This window comes from Gadus morhua, chromosome 2, assembly GCF_902167405.1.
Source record: "Gadus morhua chromosome 2, gadMor3.0, whole genome shotgun sequence".
In the NCBI taxonomy this organism is placed as follows: Eukaryota; Metazoa; Chordata; class Actinopteri; order Gadiformes; family Gadidae; genus Gadus; species Gadus morhua.
Genome location: NC_044049.1, coordinates 3,391,190 through 3,408,689, shown reverse-complemented (window position 1 = coordinate 3,408,689; position 17,500 = coordinate 3,391,190). Strand labels below are relative to the sequence as shown.

The 17,500-nt window shown below is 51.9% G+C and overlaps 1 protein-coding gene across 1 annotated transcript in view; it reads left to right on the top strand.

The window, feature by feature from the left end:
• The window catches only part of LOC115533831 (cAMP-dependent protein kinase type I-beta regulatory subunit), a 33,689-nt gene that overhangs the window by 5,189 nt on the left and 11,000 nt on the right, over positions 1-17,500 (top strand). The window contains exons 2-5 of the mRNA XM_030344379.1: positions 307-353; positions 5,515-5,673; positions 12,278-12,338; positions 15,545-15,666. Of these exons, the coding sequence (XP_030200239.1) occupies positions 307-353; positions 5,515-5,673; positions 12,278-12,338; positions 15,545-15,666 (389 nt within the window). The remainder of the gene's footprint in view (positions 1-306; positions 354-5,514; positions 5,674-12,277; positions 12,339-15,544; positions 15,667-17,500) is intronic.

The window sequence follows — 17,500 nt, the reverse complement described above, 5'->3', positions numbered from 1 at the left end:
GAAAGGCAGAGAGAATCACAACGTTGGCCATGTTCACTTTCTCACTTGAGGGAAAGGGAGCAATCGGTTCAATATGTGTGCGTAGGTGCACCAAAAACATTGATGTTCCCTGGAGTAGGTTCAGAGTCCTGGAGCACATATTTATGAGAGGTGCCCCGAGTGTATTACAAAGGACCCTAATCTGTGAACGCACAGAACTGTTCTGCCCACTTTTGTTTTGTTGGTGTTTTTGTTCGATTTTGTGTGGGGAATGAAAGGGAAAGAAAGCCAGCTTTGTGCTCACTTCGTTTGCTCTCTTCCCTACAGGCGATGAAGGGGACAACTTCTACGTGATCGACCAAGGAGAAGTGGATGTAAGTAGCCCGCACAGTGAGACGCAACACCCACCCGTTTTATTCATGCACCCAGATTGCCCTGCAGGTTTCCAACGGGTTCTGCTGAATTCATGTGATATTTTCCCAGGCTATAAACTAACAAAATTAATGAATACATACAATGGAAGGAATTGCATCAATTGGCCAAGATTCGTTATGATTGCTTATGTTTCGTCTTGATCTTTGGAAATCGTTCTGATTTGACCGTATTCATTTGTTGGTCGGCAGAATTGAGACGGTAGTCTTAGGAAGTGCTATTTCTAACATGCATATAAATACTTGATATTTGGCTACCTTCATCCAACCTTCGAAGGGAACTGAGTTGGGAATCTCGAATGACTTCGAGTCACTTCAAGGGCTCCAGCCATTCACTCTGCCGCTCGTACACCGTTGAGCTCGGTGCAAACAAAACGGAGGTAGAGAGGGGGGCTGTATCGCTGGGAAGAACCCTCCGCCTACGCCCCAGCGCAGAGCGTCAATACCTCCCGGTAACAATACCCCCCCGGCTCTGGTGACCCGGACCCGGGCTCCGTTCTGAGCCGATGGCAATCACCGGAGAGCCCCCCCGACGTCTCGCTCGGAGCCGCGCCTTTTGTCTTCGGGAGCCACAGAGCGACGGGGTTCAGCGGCGCGACGCAGGAGAACGAAGAAAAACAAAGCCCGCTTGACGGAGAGCCAAACAGGAAGTGACCGTGTCAGCTTGCAACGCTAAGCGCCGAGACTGCAGGCGGGAGAGCGGGCAGGCGGGCGGGCGGTGGGGGGCGGGGGGGGGGGGGGGGCAGGCTCGGCCGAGCGTGCGATGGACGCGCCGTCTGACACGGGGAACGACGCGGCGCGACGGAAGGAGGAGAAGATGAAGGCACCTCCGTTAGGGTTAATCGAACTACCTTCCTGGACGGCTCAAGTCAAGCGGTCCCGAACGCCTCCTCCATCGCCCTCCATCGCCCTCCATTGTCCGGCGGCCTCAGATGTGGTTAGAGGGGCGCGTGCTGCCGGGACTGTTGACACAACGTGTCCATCGGGCTGGTTGTCGTCCCCCCCCCACCCCGCCCATCTCCCAATCTCTTTTCCGGCCTGTTATCTCCAAAGTAAGCTCCACGTAGGAGCGTTTAACAACAGTGATATGGGTCTTGATACAGTGGCGCTTGACAATGGAGGCCCTTCAGCTGGGAAGAGTCAAGCCTCCACTTTGGTCCCTAATCTGATTATCTCCGTCTCTAGATCTGTGTCGTCTCCTGTGAGACTCTGCGTGGGCTTTGTTTTTGGTGTTTTATCCCTGGGATCGCCACGCGTAAAAACGCGGTACGTTTTACGATCTTATTGGGAATCTGGCAATCTTCTGGATGACTGTCGTGAAGAATTGTTTATTCAGACAACGCTGGTTTTTCGATGAACTGAGGAGCAGCTGAGGCGTGTAAAAGGATTCTTAACGCTTTATGCAAAGCGTTTCATTCCACACAAACAGCTGATTGGTCGCAGGAATATAAAAGACCATCAAGGCATTAACGGCATGCCCATATTAGGCCATATTAGTCCTTAATTACATCTTAAGATTTGGACCAGGATCAATTCACATGTAACCAGCTAAATATCTTTTAATCCAAAGTGAGTTGTTTTAGAGTTTGGTTTTCCAGTAACACAACTAAAAATGGTAACATGAATTAACCCTTTATTTAACATTAGTCAATGCAGTAATAAGCATTTACTAATAATTAACCTGAATTTAATTAACAGTTGACTAATGGTGTAGTAATGTCTACTAATGGTGTTTATGTTAACTTAGGTAATCGTGTTAATCTTAACTACGGTGTTTATTTATATATTATTTAACCCAATAACCTTAACCCTAACCCTTACCTAACCCCTTTGCTGATGTTGTGTAACAATAATTACAACTGCCTAATGTTCTTAAATGGTAATTTAATGTCCCCGGTTTTCCTTTAAGATACTTTGGATGAAATCCTCACCACATGGCATATATTTATTTACTGTAGAGGGATAAATCGTGCGTTTAGATGCGTCTCGTCGCTTGATTTCGATTAAGGATGATTTTTAATGGTGGGGTTTTTACTCACTTGAACCAGCGGCGGCTCAGTGGAGGGCGAGAGAGAGTGGAGACGATGTCTCTCATTAGTGGGGGTGTCGATCTGCCAGAAATACCGCAGACCGAGCCCCGGCCAACTGCTGCTGCTGCCGTCGCCATTGATGTTAGCATTCTCCCCATACGCAAACACCAGATACACACACACAAACACAGACAAACACACACAGACACATACACATACACAAACGCGCACACACATACACGTACACACATACACAAACACCAGATACACACACAAACACACACATACACACGGACACATACACACACACACAAACGCGCACACACACATACACATACACACACACATACACAAACATGCAAAGGAAAGAAAGGGCGCTAACCACTACAGATGCTGCCTTGCAAACAACCATGCTGTATACATATATAAATACACACACACATACACACACACACACACACACACACGCACACGCTCACACACACTCCCAAGCGACCGCAAACAAAATAACACACTGTGACAGGGCTTTCACATCATGTATTCTAGTAATTGTTCTCTCTAATTTCCGCCCCGGCACTTGGAGTTTACGATATTCTACTGTGACGAGGCCACGGACCGAATCACATGTTTGAAAACGCTGCATGATGGCTGCTGGCTCCGAAGATGCGGTTGCGTGCGTTTTGTAATTTCAACCGACTTAATGTCACGCCTTTAACTGCGCTGACTCGACGCACTGCAAGAGGATCCGAGAGGGCTGAGTGAATCGATGCTGACGGAACGCGGTCCACCAGCGCTGTCTTTGGCCCGCTCGTCTTCCCTGTAGCCGTATCAAATGATGACAGAGTTCCTCTGTAAAGGAAATAAAGTGAAATAGGCCATGTGGACGGCCATTTAAAACTTTGTCGATGATAACGAGGGACAGAACGGAATTTGGCAGCCACAACGTTTTCTTTCAAATTCTCTCATCTGTACTGATGCATTCCTTTGTTCCTTCATGGGGGAGCAGTTAATCCATACCATGCGCAGTAGTGGAGTGTACTCACGACGATATTCATCTGTGAAAAACCGTAAGGTCCTGTGCATCGCGAGGCACCGTGTTGGGACTTCCTGTCCAGAGGCCCTCCTTCCTGGCGTTTCCCACATGGTCCCTCTGCCTGACCTGGACAATGGAGCCCGCAACAAGCCTGCCCATTCACAGCAGCCACTGGGGAGGTCCGGCATGGACCCCCACCACCTCCGCCTCCGCCCGCCCATCCTCCACCTGTCTCTCAACCTATTTTCCTTGCCGTTCAGCCGACAGGTGGGAAGTGTGTTGACTAGGAGGGGAAACGGCATGGACCCCCAAAGTGAAGATGAACCACGCTTTGTGGAGGGAGGGAATGGAAAGAACACTGTGGTGTGGTGTGGTGTGTGTGTGTGTGTGTGTGTGTGTGTGTGTGTGTGTGTGTGTGTGTGTGTGTGTGTGTGTGTGTGTGTGTGTGTGTGTGTGTGTGTGTGTGTGTGTGTGTGTTCGGTGTGTGTGTGTGTGTGTGTGTATTGAATGGAAATATTCCTGTGTGTGTGTTGCTGTGTGTGGCTGTGTGTGATTGTGCGCCGTGTGTGCGGGTTGGCTAACCGATCTCCAGACAGTTGTGTACACCTTTCCTGTACCTGAGACCTCCTTTGAAACGGTACATCGTCTCCCTTCGGCCGGACTCATTCAGCGGCTGCCATTGATGACTTCATCCAGACGATAAGCGCCCGGCTTCACTTCCAGCACAGCTTGAGATCCTCTGTCACTTTCCAGAGCCCCCACGGCGGGCGAGACAAGAAGAGCTGATGGACGGAGAGATAGCAGGGACAGGGGGGCTCTTTGAAAGGCTTCCTTCCAAGGGCTTAGGAAGGAGGGGGGAGGGCAGAGGGATCAAATGGTTTAGTTGCAGGCCTAGCGGGCATCAGAAAACAGCCAGGAGAGCTGGGGGGAGTGTTGGGGGTTAGGGTTAGGGATCAGGGTGAGGTGGTCATGGAAACTGTGACTGTAGGATGAACGGGGAATATAATAAATGACAGCCAAACAAGCGTTGGTCTTACATTGGAGGAGATGGTAGATGGGGACATTGAGAGTACAGGTGGGGGTACTTTAAATTAAGGAGATAAAAAAGGGGTGGGACCTTCTCAAGGTTTCTTGCTTGATAGGTAAGGGGGTGTTTCCTAGGGTTAGGGGGTGAGGGTTAGGGGGGCTCATGAGAGAGAGCGCCCGTCAAGCCCTCGGAGACTGTATCTGCGACGAAGGGCTATGCAAACAAAACGGGCTTGAGTCGACTTGACTTGGGTGTCGCGGGGAGGATGGAGCCGGCCTGTCCAGGCAGCCCGGTGGGGGTAGGGTCAGATTGTGGGGGGGGGGGATTGGGGTGGGGGTCAGATCCCTGCTTTGACCCCGGCGTGGAGGCTAATGGTGCGTGGTGACGGTGTCGTTTTCCCAGCCTCGTGTCCAGCAGGAATCCTGTCCTGAGACCCGTTCTGACCTACACGAACACGGAGGGGAAAACACAGAGAGACGTTCAGCCAACTGAGAGTTCTGTGTCATGGAGACCCGGGAAATATGTTTTTTCCTTCCTTTCTTCCCAAGGTCTGGGTGGATGTGTGTGGTACGGGAGTACACTATTTGAGCCGTGGATTCCGCAGAATTCAGTCAACCAGCCAACTGTTTCAGATATGAGGTTTTTTGAGTTCCTGTCTGGCCTGTTCGCTCCTTCACTCAGTCTGTTCACTAATCTCTCTCTCTCTCTCTCTCTCTCTCTCTCTCTCTCTCTCTCTCTCTCTCTCTCTCTCTCTCTCTCTCTCTCTCTCTCTCTCTCTCTGTCTCTCTGTCTGTGTGTGTCTCTCTCTCTCAACCTCCCTCTCTCTCAACCTCTCTCTCTGTCCTCTCTCTCAACCTCTCTCTCGCTCTCTCTCTCTGTCCTCGCTCTCTCTCTCTCTCTCTCTCTCTCTCTCTCTCTCTCTCTCTCTCTCTCTCTCTCTCTCTCTCTCTCTCTCTCTCTCTCTCCCCCTCCCTCCCTCCCTCCCTCCCTCCCTCCCTCCCTCCCTCCCTCCAGGTGTATGTGAACGGGGAGTGGGTGACCAGCATCGGAGAGGGGGGCAGTTTCGGGGAGCTGGCCCTGATCTACGGGACCCCCAGGGCTGCCACCGTCAAGGCCAAGACGGACCTCAAGCTGTGGGGCATCGACCGGGACAGCTACCGCCGCATCCTCATGGTACGGGCCTCGGACCACCAGTACCCCTGACCCCCCACGCCAACACTCACCATGGCAACGCAGGCACACAACATGGGTCGACCAAACACTGTACCCTGTTCCGCTTTCCCGTGGCGTTGTGTGTGTGCAGTCTCGGGGTTCCTCTGATGTTACACGAAGGGAATCGGGTTTTATTTAGTCAACACACATGCGCGAACACACACACACACACACACACAAACAAAAATGGACGTACACACTCCGTGCACACTCACACACATACTGACACATACACACACGCGTGTGTGCGCACACACTGACACACACCCATGCACACACACACACACACACACACTCACTTATGCACACCCACACACACACACATATTGAAACATACAAACATGCATGTGCGCACACACTGACACACACCCGTGCACACACACACACACACACGCACACAGGGGTAGGCTGTGCCGTGCGCTCTAATACTCTGCAGTCCTTCAGTTTGATGCGAGTGATGTCTCTGGGGCGTCCTCCGGCCCAGCGGAGGCCACACACTCCCTGAGCACTCAGCCCAGCGGCCTTCAATCTTATGCTTAATATGCACACGCAAACACACGCACGCACGCACACACACACACGCAGCAGGCTTCAGTGCCCAGTATTCGCCCTGAGCTGTCCACCCCTCTACTCCTTCTACTTAAAGTTTTGCAAAGGGAGGACAGACAGAGAGACAGAGAGACAGATAGAGAGAGAGAGAGGGAGAGAGAGAGGGAGAGGGGGAGGGAGAGGGAGAGAGAGATGGATAGACAGAAAGAGAAAGCAGGCAGAGAGGGACAGATAGACAGACAAAAGGGAGAGAGAGACAATAAGACAGAAAGACAGAGGAGAAGAGGGACAAACCGAGAGAGGAGCGATTGAGAAAGACAGACAGACAGGGGAGAGAGAGAGAGAGACAGACAGACAGGCAGACGGAGGAGAAGACAGAGACAGACGGGCAGAGGAGCGAGAGAGAGAGAGAGAGAGAGAGAGACATACAGACAGAGCGAGGTTCGGAGGGGGGGGGGTTGTTCTGGTGGTGGTTGACAGAGTAGGTGGAGGCGTCTACACCTTCTGCAAAACACTTCCTACTCCAGGAGCTTATCGAGAAGGAATGTCTAAATGTTTAAAGAGGGAACACCGCGTTCTCAGGACCTCCTGTCACAGAAATCATCCTCACCACACACACACACACACACACACACACACACACACACACACACACACACACACACACACACACACACACACACACACACACACACACACACACACACACACACACACCTATACAAACACACGCACACACCAACCCTGTGTCTGTATATATACAGTATACATACTTGCACATGTGCTCGAAAAAACACAATGGAAAACTCTGGCTGGCCGGCGCGCACACACACACACACACACACACACACACACACACACACATACGTCTTTCTGCACACACACACGTGCACACACGTGCACACATGGCCGCATCGCAGGCGCCGCAGGCAGCGAAAGTATGCTTTGTGTAATCATTGTGTGTGAGGGTGCATCCAGGCATGGCTAAATACTTCCCCAAACACTGCTTTATGCTGAACCCCGAGTTAATTATATACGTTGCTCTTCTGGGGGGGGGGGGGGGGGGGGGGTCCGGGCCCTTCTGGGGGGGGGAGTAACGCCCGGCGAGCAGGATGTGCCACAGTGGTTAACCCGGCTCTTTGTGTTCCGTCAGGCCAATCAGAGCCGCCGCGGTGGAGGGTCTTTCATGCGCTGACCTCCCGGCTCAGGGTAGACTTGGCAGGCACTGCCCGCCAATCCTGCCACCCCCTTAAGAACATAGTTTCACCCGGCGCCAAGCCTGTCCTGGTAACCCCGCTCTCTCTCGCGCCCTCTAGGTCTCTCGCTCTCTACGTCTTTGGCTCTTGCGCTCACTTGCTCTGGCTGTCTCTCTCTCTCTGTCTCTCTCTCTCTCTCTCTCTCTCTCTCTCTCTCTCATTCAGTGTCTCTCGTTTTGTCTCTCTCTCTGTCTCTGATCTGATCTCTTTATTCGCCATACTCTACCATTCTCACTTTCAGTCTGTCTTATTTACGTTCTGTCTTTGATTCTCTCTCTCTTTCTCATTATCCCTCTCTCTCTCTCTCTCTCTCTCTCTCTCTCTCTCTCTCTCTCTCTCTCTCTCTCTCTCTCTCTCTCTCTCTCTCTCATTATCCCTCTCTCTCTCACTCTCACTCTCTCATTCCTTGCACTCTGCAGCAATAGGGGGGAATTCAATTATAGGGGCCTGCAGTTAATTATTGCTGTCAATGATTTGAAAAGCGCTTTTATAAAGTGTGTGGTAACTTGGCAGCCTCACAGTCTAACACAGTAAGCTGTGATGTGTGTGTGTGTGTGTGTGTGTGTGTGTGTGTGTGTGTGTGTGTGTGTGTGTGTGTGTGTGTGTGTGTGTGTGTGTGTGTGTGTGTGTGTGTGTGTGTGTGTGTGACTGTGAGAGTGCGTTTGTTTGTGAGTGTGTGTGTGTGTGTCTGTCTGTCCTTGTCAGCGATGTGTGTCTATCGGTGTCTCCTAAATAAATAGTTTGTTAGACAAATGCCTACATGGGTTCCATGCTACCAGATTAGTGATTACATTAATGACTCTTTTCACTGTTTCTGTTCTGTACCGTCCCTTGAGCACTGTGTAGCGGTTAATCATTACAATCCTATATTCAGCTTTATTTAAATTTGACTATAGGTCCAGGCCAACATAAATATAAATTGATCCATCGGTGCCATCGCAAGGATGGCTTTCAAAACATGCGCGGCCGTCTTAGCAGCAGCAGTCGACTGAATGCAGGAAACAGAGCGTCAGCAAAATGAGAGAGCGCACAACAAAGGCTTATTAGGTGAAAGACAAAACCAAAAAACAACACGGCTCAACACAGTTGTCGTCATGACGATAAAGATGAAAAGCGGGCAAAGAGCAACGCAGCACTTTTTTCGGGGTTTCAGGATACCTTTAGCGCTCCCCTGCTCTAGGTCGTCCCGGTTAGGATACGAGGGGAGGGGGAGGAGGGGTGAGGGTGGGTGAGGATGGGTGAGACGGAGGGCAGCCAAGGTATGATCACACAGAACAGCCGGTAGGTCCGTCCCCCCTCCTCCAAACCACATCAAGGACATCGGCGTCGGTAGTAAACACCCGCCAGCCCAGATAGATGCTCAGCAAGCACCGTGCGCTGCCGCTAGTCAAACCATGCATACCTTGCTGAATACACACACTCACACACACGCACGGACGTGCAAACACAAACACGCTTGCACGCGCGTACACATGCACACACGCGTACACATGCACACACGCGCACAGACGTATACACAAACACACGCACGCGCACACACACACGCGCACGGGCACACACACACACACACACACACACATCACCCACACACAAACTCACGCACAAACACACACAAGCACACCCACCACACACAGCGCCCTCACAAACACAAACACACCTCCGACAACACCTCCTCACGAGCCTCCGAACGGTAAGCAAGCAGAACAGGAGACGAGGGGGAAGGAGATGAAACGCGGACCGAGGGGGGGGGGGGGGGGGGGTAAACAGATCTGTGAGGGACACAGCGCGGGCGGTGTGTTTAGTTGGACCGAGATGAAGGCTGCCGGGTCGAGGATGGGCCGCCGCGTGTGTGTTTGTGTGTACGCGTTGTGTGTGTGTGAGAGTGTACGCGTTGTGTGTGTGTGTGTGTGCGCGTTGTGTGTGTGTGTGTGTTCTGAGTTTGGTTGTTGTGGCTCCACACCTCTGCTCTTTGATGCCTCCGAGACCTCAAACAGGCCGGGGCAAGACGCTCACAGGCCTGCCCAGCATCGAGACCTCGGGGGGGGGGGGGAGGACCGCAGCAGGGCCCCCCCGCTGTGTGGGAAGGACAAGGATGGTCCTGGTGTCGGGGGGTGTGTGTGTGTGTGTGTGTGTGTGTGTGTGTGTGTTTGTGTGTTTTTATGTCCGGCTTTTTGTGGTTTTGTGTGCATGTGAGTGTGTGTGTGTGTGTGCATGTGTGTGTGTGTGTTTGTGAGGCTGTGTGTGTGTGTGTGTGTGTGTGTGTGTGTGTGTGCATGTGTGTGCATGTGTGTGTGTGTTTGTGAGGATGTGTGTGTGTGTGTGTGTGTGTGTGTGTGTGTGTGTGTGTGTGTGTGTGTGTGTGTGTGTGTGTGGTGTGTGTGTGTGTAATGTTTGAAGTTTAGTGAAACAAGAGATCTGGCAAGACGGAGTGTGCGGAACAAAGGATGTGTGTGTGGGTGGGGGGGGGGGGGGACCACAAAACAAGAGATCAACAGTTATTGTCATGACATTAAAGATAAAAAGCGCTTTGCAGAAGAAAAACCATGAAGTGCTTTGGAGTGCAGGAAACCTAACCCTCCACCTGTGCTAAAGCATGCCCATGGGTCCTCCCCCCTGTCCTATCCTGATCCGTGCCCACCTAAGGCCTCACGGGGTCGTCCACAGGGTGAGCAACGTAAGCCCGACATCCCAGCATGCTCCTCTGCATCGGGCCCGCGGGGAGGGTTAGGAACCGGGAGTAACCCCTGGTGCCTTCTCTGTCTCTAGCTCTCTCTCTCTCTCTCTCTCTCTCTCTCTCTCTCTCTCTCTCTCTCTCTCTCTCTCTCTCTCTCTCTCTCTCTCTCTCTCTCTCTCTCTCTCTCTGTGTGTGTAACCCTCTCTCTCTCTCTCTCTGTAACCCTCTCTCTCTCTGTCTCTGTAACCCTCTCTGTCTCTCTAACCCTCTCTCTTTATCTGTCTCTGTCTCGGTCTGTTGTTGTGTCTCTGTGTCCCTCTCTTTCTCTCTCACACTGTTTATATGTGTTGAGGAAAAAGAGAGAGAGAGAGGAAAAGATAGGGAGAGAGAAAGAGAGGAAAAGATAGGGAGAGAGAGAGAGAGAGAGGGAAGGAGCATGGAAAGGTTATCCTCTTAATGGTGGAGAAATTGTGTTTCTATTTGCCATGTTTCCCGAGCATGTGGTTCCTTCACAGCTGTGACGGTGACAAAAGTGGCCTAACCACAGTCGAAGACTCCCCACATACATAGAACACACACATACATATACACAGACTCATGTATACACACACACACACACACACATACGCACACACATGCACACACATGCACACAAGCCCTTCGGCAAATGCACTCCTTCAATCACTTGTCCTAGAGGGAGGTGATGCAGAGAGAATTCCTTTAATCACGATGTTTACACTCTGCAGCTGAGCGCTGCTTTGCTTGGGAACATTTTCTGCCCTTTTAAGCGAAAATGTGAAATGATATGAAATTAAAGGCAGCAGTGGGACTCTGGGTTTTAAGGCCTTAAAGACACCCGCGCTTCAACATGTTATTTCCATATGCAGACGCTGGCCGCTGCGATGTCTCACTCAACCCTTTGCACTTTTCCCTCCCTCTCGCTCTCGTTCTCTCTCTTTCTCCCGCTCGCTCTTTCTCTCTCTCTCTCTCTCTCTCTCTCTCTCTCTCTCTCTCTCCTTCTCCTCTCCTCTCTCTCACTCACTCTCCCACCTCCTCTCGCTCTCTTTCTTTGTCTCTCTCCCTCCTCGTCTCTCAAGTCAAGTCAAGTCACTTTTATTTATATAGCACATTTAAATACAACGGGAGTTGACCCAAAGCGCTTTACATTGACAGAAGTCAGGGTTGGGCAGGACAGCTGATAAAAGGGGCCCAGGGATACACAGGTCTTCACCAAAAAAGAGATGCATAAAATATGTATAAAATAAGTAGAAAGAAAGCAATATATATAATAAAAAAGGAACAACATAGAGAAAACAGGTCAAATAGAGTAAAATCTAAAAAAGTAAATAAAATAAAAAGTAGTTAGAACAAGGTTAAGGGTGTTAATGGTTGTTAAAAGCAAGAGTGAAAAGGTATCTCTTTAAATTAGACTTAAACCTGGAAAGGGAGGTAGAGGACTGCAACAGAGAATGCCTGTCTCTCTATGTATCTCAATCCTCCTCCTGTCTGTCTCACTGTCTCACTCTCTCTCTCTCTCTCTCTCTCTCTCTCTCTCTCTCTCTCTCTCTCTCTCTCTCTCTCTCTCTCTCTCTCTCTCTCTCTCCCTCCCTCCCCCCTCACTCTCCCCCTGATTTGTGAAGTGAGATGTTCCTCATGGTTCAAACTTGTCAGGAGGCACCTGACGTTCACAAAATAGCCGGGCCGGGAAAGTCCCCTACCTAGTGGGTGGGGTGGGCACACACACACACACACAAACACACACACACCCACAGATACCCACATATACACACACACATATACACACACACTAACACACATAAACAGAGGACTAACACAAACATCACACACACACACACACACAGACACGCACGTAAAATGCAAATTACAAACACATGCAACATGCAATAAAGACCCGCAGCCACACACAGAAACACACCCAATGCGACCGTCGCCTGCGCTGGTGAAGGTTCCTCCCATTGAGGCTGAGAGGCACCCACACACACACACACACACACACAGACACACACACACACACAGTGCGCGTGGTGTTTATGATGTTAATCCTGCGCTCTCTGCCCTCCCACAGGGCAGCACGCTGAGGAAGAGGAAGATGTACGAAGAGTTCCTCAGCAAGGTCTCCATCCTCGGTATGTGCACATGCAGGCCTCTCCCATAGTCTCTCTCTCTCTCTCTCTCTCTCTCTCGCTTTAGTTCTCTCTCTCTAGTTCTCTTGCTCTCTTTCTCTCTCTCTCTCTCTTTCTCTCTCTCCCTCTCCCACCAACACACACACAAACACACACACCGAAGAGGACACACCCACGTGCACTCCCTCCCTCCCCCTTGTGTGCGTGTGTGAGTGCGTGCGTGCGTGCGTGCGTGCGTGCGTGCGTGCGTGCGTGCGTGCGGCGGTGTCCCCGGACGACGGCGCGAGGTGAGCGGGTTCGCGGCTGCTCCTCCGACTGCAGGGTGCGCGTTCGTCCGTAACCCGGGGACGCATTCCCAGCATCCCCATCCTCCCTGGTGTTGACACCGCCGTCACACCGGGGGGCCCGCCTCCGTGTTGACACACACTCTGCTACGGGCGAGCGGGCCGCCGTGAGGTCCTGCCTCGCTCTGTCCTGAGGTCCACTCTGGGACCCGGCGTTCTTAAGGAGACGGGGAATGTGTCTGATGGGAACCGGGCTTGTTTCTCGCCGGGGGCCTGTTTAATCGATTAGTTCCGATTTTTGCGCAAAGACGCGCGCACACATATACACGGACATGGAGATGCACGCACTGACACAAACACACAAGGACACATATACTGACACACACATGCACAGATGCACACACACAAACAGACACACTCAGACACTCATATACTGACACACATACACAGATGGACAGACAGACAGACAGACAGACGCACACATATACTCACACAACGACGCACCCAGACACACACACACTGACACACACAGACAAACGCACACTGACACACGCGCACTCACACACCTACACACGCACACAGACCCATACACACCTACACACACACACACACACACACACGGGCACACACACACACACATACACACACCCTCTGGTTCCCCTCGTAGAACAGCCTCTGTCGTCTGTAAAGGTAAAACTATACCTCTCTCCCCCTCACTCTCTCCCCCTCCCTCTCTCCCTCTCCTTACTCCTCTCCCTTTCTATCCCTTGTTCCCCCCTCACCGGCCCCCTCTCTACAGGCCCGTTGAGGCCTGTTTCCAAGCACCACTCTCCCACCCCCCCATCCACCCACTTCTCTATTCTTCCCCTCCCTCCCACCTCTCTTACTAGTGGGGTGGGGGGGCAATGGGTGCCATTGGGGGGGGCTGTTTTTGTTTGCCATGATTTTTGCGATAGGCACGAAATTCGGAACAAGCCCTTGATGTCGTTCGGTTAAGAGGTTAAGAGCAAACACACACACACACACACACACATACAGGCCTCTGCTGACCAGTCCGCCGTGTGTGTGTGTGTGTGCGTGTGTGTGTGTGCATGTGTGTGTGTGTGTGTGTCCCCGCGTGCACGTGCACGCGGGCAGCGGCTCCGCGGACCGTGAAATGTAGGGTCCTTTGGTGGGGTGTGGGGGGGATCGGGTTACCTGCCGAGCTGTTAGGGGTCACCTCCATAGGAGACCGCCAGCCCATCAGCCCGCACAGGGGCAGAGTGGCACCCTGAGGGAGGGGGGAGGGGGGGAGGAGGGGGGGGGGGGGGGAGAGGGAGCGGAGAGGGAGGGAGGAGGGAGGGTTGGGATAGAGGGAGGGATGGGAGAGAGGAGGGAGAGTGGGAGGGAGGGAAGGAAGGGGGGAGGGAGAAAAGGGAGAGGGAGGGAAGGAAGGGGGGAGGGAGAGAAGGAGAGGGAGGGAGGGAAGGGGGGGAGGGAGAGAAGAAGGGGGAGGGAGGGAAGGGGGGGAGGGAGAGAAGAAGAGGTGGTTGCCAGAGGGGTGAAAGGAAGAGGGGAGGGAGGGAGAGAAGGAGAGGGGGGGAGGGGGGAGAGTGGAGGGGGAGAGAGAGGGAGACAGGGAGAGAGAGAGAGCATCCGTCTGGGTGTGGCAGACACCACGGCCCCGCCATGGGGACACTGGACACCCTTCACTATAGCTGACCCCCCCACACACACACACAGAGAAACACACACACACACACACACACACACACACACACACACACACACACACACACACACACACACACACACACACACACACACACACACACACACACACACACACACACTCGCGGATATAAAAGAGACACAAGCAGACGCACACACGGATCACTTACCAAGACATATGTGTGTTGACTCATCTGACATGCGGCCATCCCCATTGCGTTTCTCTGCGGTCGAATGAAAACAGAGAAAGAAATGTCCTTGGGCAACGAGGATTCATGTAAGCTAGCTGTTCGTCTCTCTGGGGAAATGCTGCATTCCATACATAGACAGTCCTGAAATAGACACAAGTAATGAGTTTCTTGGTTGTGAAAGAAGGACTGTCCATTCAAAAGACATCCCTGTTTTAAGATGAATAGAAGCTCCGTGTCTTAATGGGTGGCTTTTGCAAAAGCCAGTCCCTTTTTTTTTTTTTACCTTTTTTTTTTGTTTGTTTTAAAATTAATATCAATAGTTTCCCCGAGAATCTCAGGCGGGCTGGAAGATTTTTTTTCCCACTGAAGATGTGTAACCGTCTGTGTTTTGGGTCGCTGTGTGAAAACCGACGGCTTCTAGAAATATCGTAGGCTAACCGACGCACCGCGCATGTGGTGGGGCCCTCGGAAAGATCCCTGTCGCCGCCGGCAACCGCCAGAGATAGATCCTATCGCAGGTTTTCCCTTTTTCCAACTGTCACTTTTCAACTGCCTCCGCTACTCTTCTCACTCTCACTCTCGCTCTTCTCCAAAGGGAAGGTTACAAAAAAAGCCAAAAGCATTACTGAATGTACGAGTGAAGAATCTAAGGACTGCGCCATGTCATCCTAGATGTCTGTAAAGAATTAAACCAATACCAATCCGGCCCTTATGAGGGAATCAATGGCTGCCCCCCGAGACCTTCGTTCAACCTTGAGTATCTGGAGGGTCTCACGAGGCTAAAAAAAAGTGACTCACTGATCTGTTGGCCCTAATAAGTGGAGTTATGAAGAAATACCAGAGCAGGAAGGCTAATGTGAACTAATAATGTGTGTGTTTGTGTGTGTGTTTGTGTGTCTCTGTGTGTACACATGTGTGTGTGTTTGTGTGTACATGTGTGTGTCTGTGTGTGTATACGTGTGTGTGTGTGTGTGTGTGTGTCTCTGTGTGTGTGTATGTGTGTGTGTGTGTCTTCCCTCTCCAGAGTCTTTGGACAAGTGGGAGCGTCTGACCGTGGCCGATTCTCTTGAACCCGTCCAGTTTGAGGACGGAGAGAAGATCGTGGTCCAGGGGGACCCAGGGGACGACTTCTTCATCATCACAGAGGTACGCCCAACACGTGTGTGTGTGTGTGTGTGTGTGTGTGTGTGCGTGTGCGTGTGTGTGTGCGTGTGCGTGCGTGCGTCTCTGTCGACACACTCAGGGCCCCTGTGTATGATGTCATCAGCCGGGGACGGGGGCAGGAGACAGATCACACGTCATCAACCAGAGACGAAGTCGTCGGCTTTCGGACGGCGGCAGACGCCTAGATGTGGGATGGACCCAACTTATTACAGCTTAATGCTGCTGGCCTGCTGTCTGAGCTTACCCCCCCGCCCTCCACACACACCCCCCTGCCAGCCCTATGAGAGAGCCCCATTACCCACACACTCCTCGCTGGGAGCCTTGTGGAGCATGGGGGGGGGGGGGGGGGGGCCTTGGCCCTCGTTCCTGGCGTCCCGACACACTGGTGATTAACCCCATGGTCACTGCCGAGGTCACGCCCAAGTGGGGGGGGGGGGGGGGGGGGGCTGCAGTCGTCGTGTTCGTCTCCCCATATTTTGACTCATTAATTTTGCTGTTCTTAGATTCTCCCAGTCTCTCTCTCTCTCTCTCTCTCTCTCTCTCTCTCTCTCTCTCTCTCTCTCTCTCTCTCTCTCTCTCTCTCTCTCTCTCTCTCTCTCTCTCTCTCTCTCTCTCTCTCTCTCCTTATGTAATTGACGTTCTCTCACTCTCTTGACTCTCAGATGTTTTATTCTCTTTCTCTAACATCTCCCGCAATCCCTTTCTGTCTCTCGGTCTCCCTTTCATTCACTAGTTCTTAAAATAGTGATTTATAACCTTTACCAATAATGATGCTATTCTATACCAATACACAGTTCTGTGCTTGGTGCTGAAGTGGGCATTATCTACGTTAAATAATGCTGCAACGCACCTTCTAGCTCTCTCTCTCATGCTCTCGCTCTCTCTCTCGCTCTCTCACGCTCTCTCTCTCTCTCTCTCTCTCTCTCTCTCTCTCTCTCTCTCTCTCTCTCTCTCTCTCTCTCTCTCTCTCTCTCTCTCTCTCTCTCCCCCTTCCCAAGGCAGGCCTTCTCATAGTCGTTCAGCCCACGCTGTTTGACCAGCATCGGTCGCTAGCTACGAGTCCTACAAATATAGCCCTCCATAAAAAAAAAAAGTACACACATAAAAAGCGCCTGTAGAAATCCCTTAAAAGCCAGTTAGTGTTCGGCGAGAGGAACCACCAACGCTTCGGAGACACAAATAGAGCGGCCACGCGCATGCATGAGTCAGCAGATGGAGACTCCACTGGTCTGCCCTTGAGCAAGGCAGCCCTGTGGGGATCAGAGGTGCCAGTGTCGGCCAAGCAGATCCACATTTAGCGACACCGTCTCCGTTTGGGGTGGACATGTTAAGGTGTTGACCGGATCCTAGTCTAGGCTCCCCATAGACCCATGATGTCCTATAATTTGCTCTATATATATGCGTTTTTCCTCACTGCCCTGTGCCAGTTTTGGTGGACGGTTTCAGCCACAGCGTGTTGCAACACTGAGAGCGCATACCGCCTCCGCCGCGGGCGTCGAAGCGTGTTCACTCGTTCACACTCGCGCGTTCACAGTCTCATCCCATTGCCCTGTCTCTCTTATGTCCCTCGGTAGAGAGAGACGGTGTAATAGGAGGAGAGTGTGAATGGAGTGTATGGAAGTAGGTAGACAGTGCACCACACGCTTCAGATGAGATCGCTCCCTCTTCTTAGCACTCTCTCTCTCCCTCTCTCTCTCTCTCTCTCTCTCCATCTCCTCCTTCTCTTTTCTCCCCCTCTATCCCTCCGTCCCTCTGCCCTATTATCTGGTGTCCTCTTTAATGCGTGTTGCCGATGAGTCACAGCGCCGACCTCAAA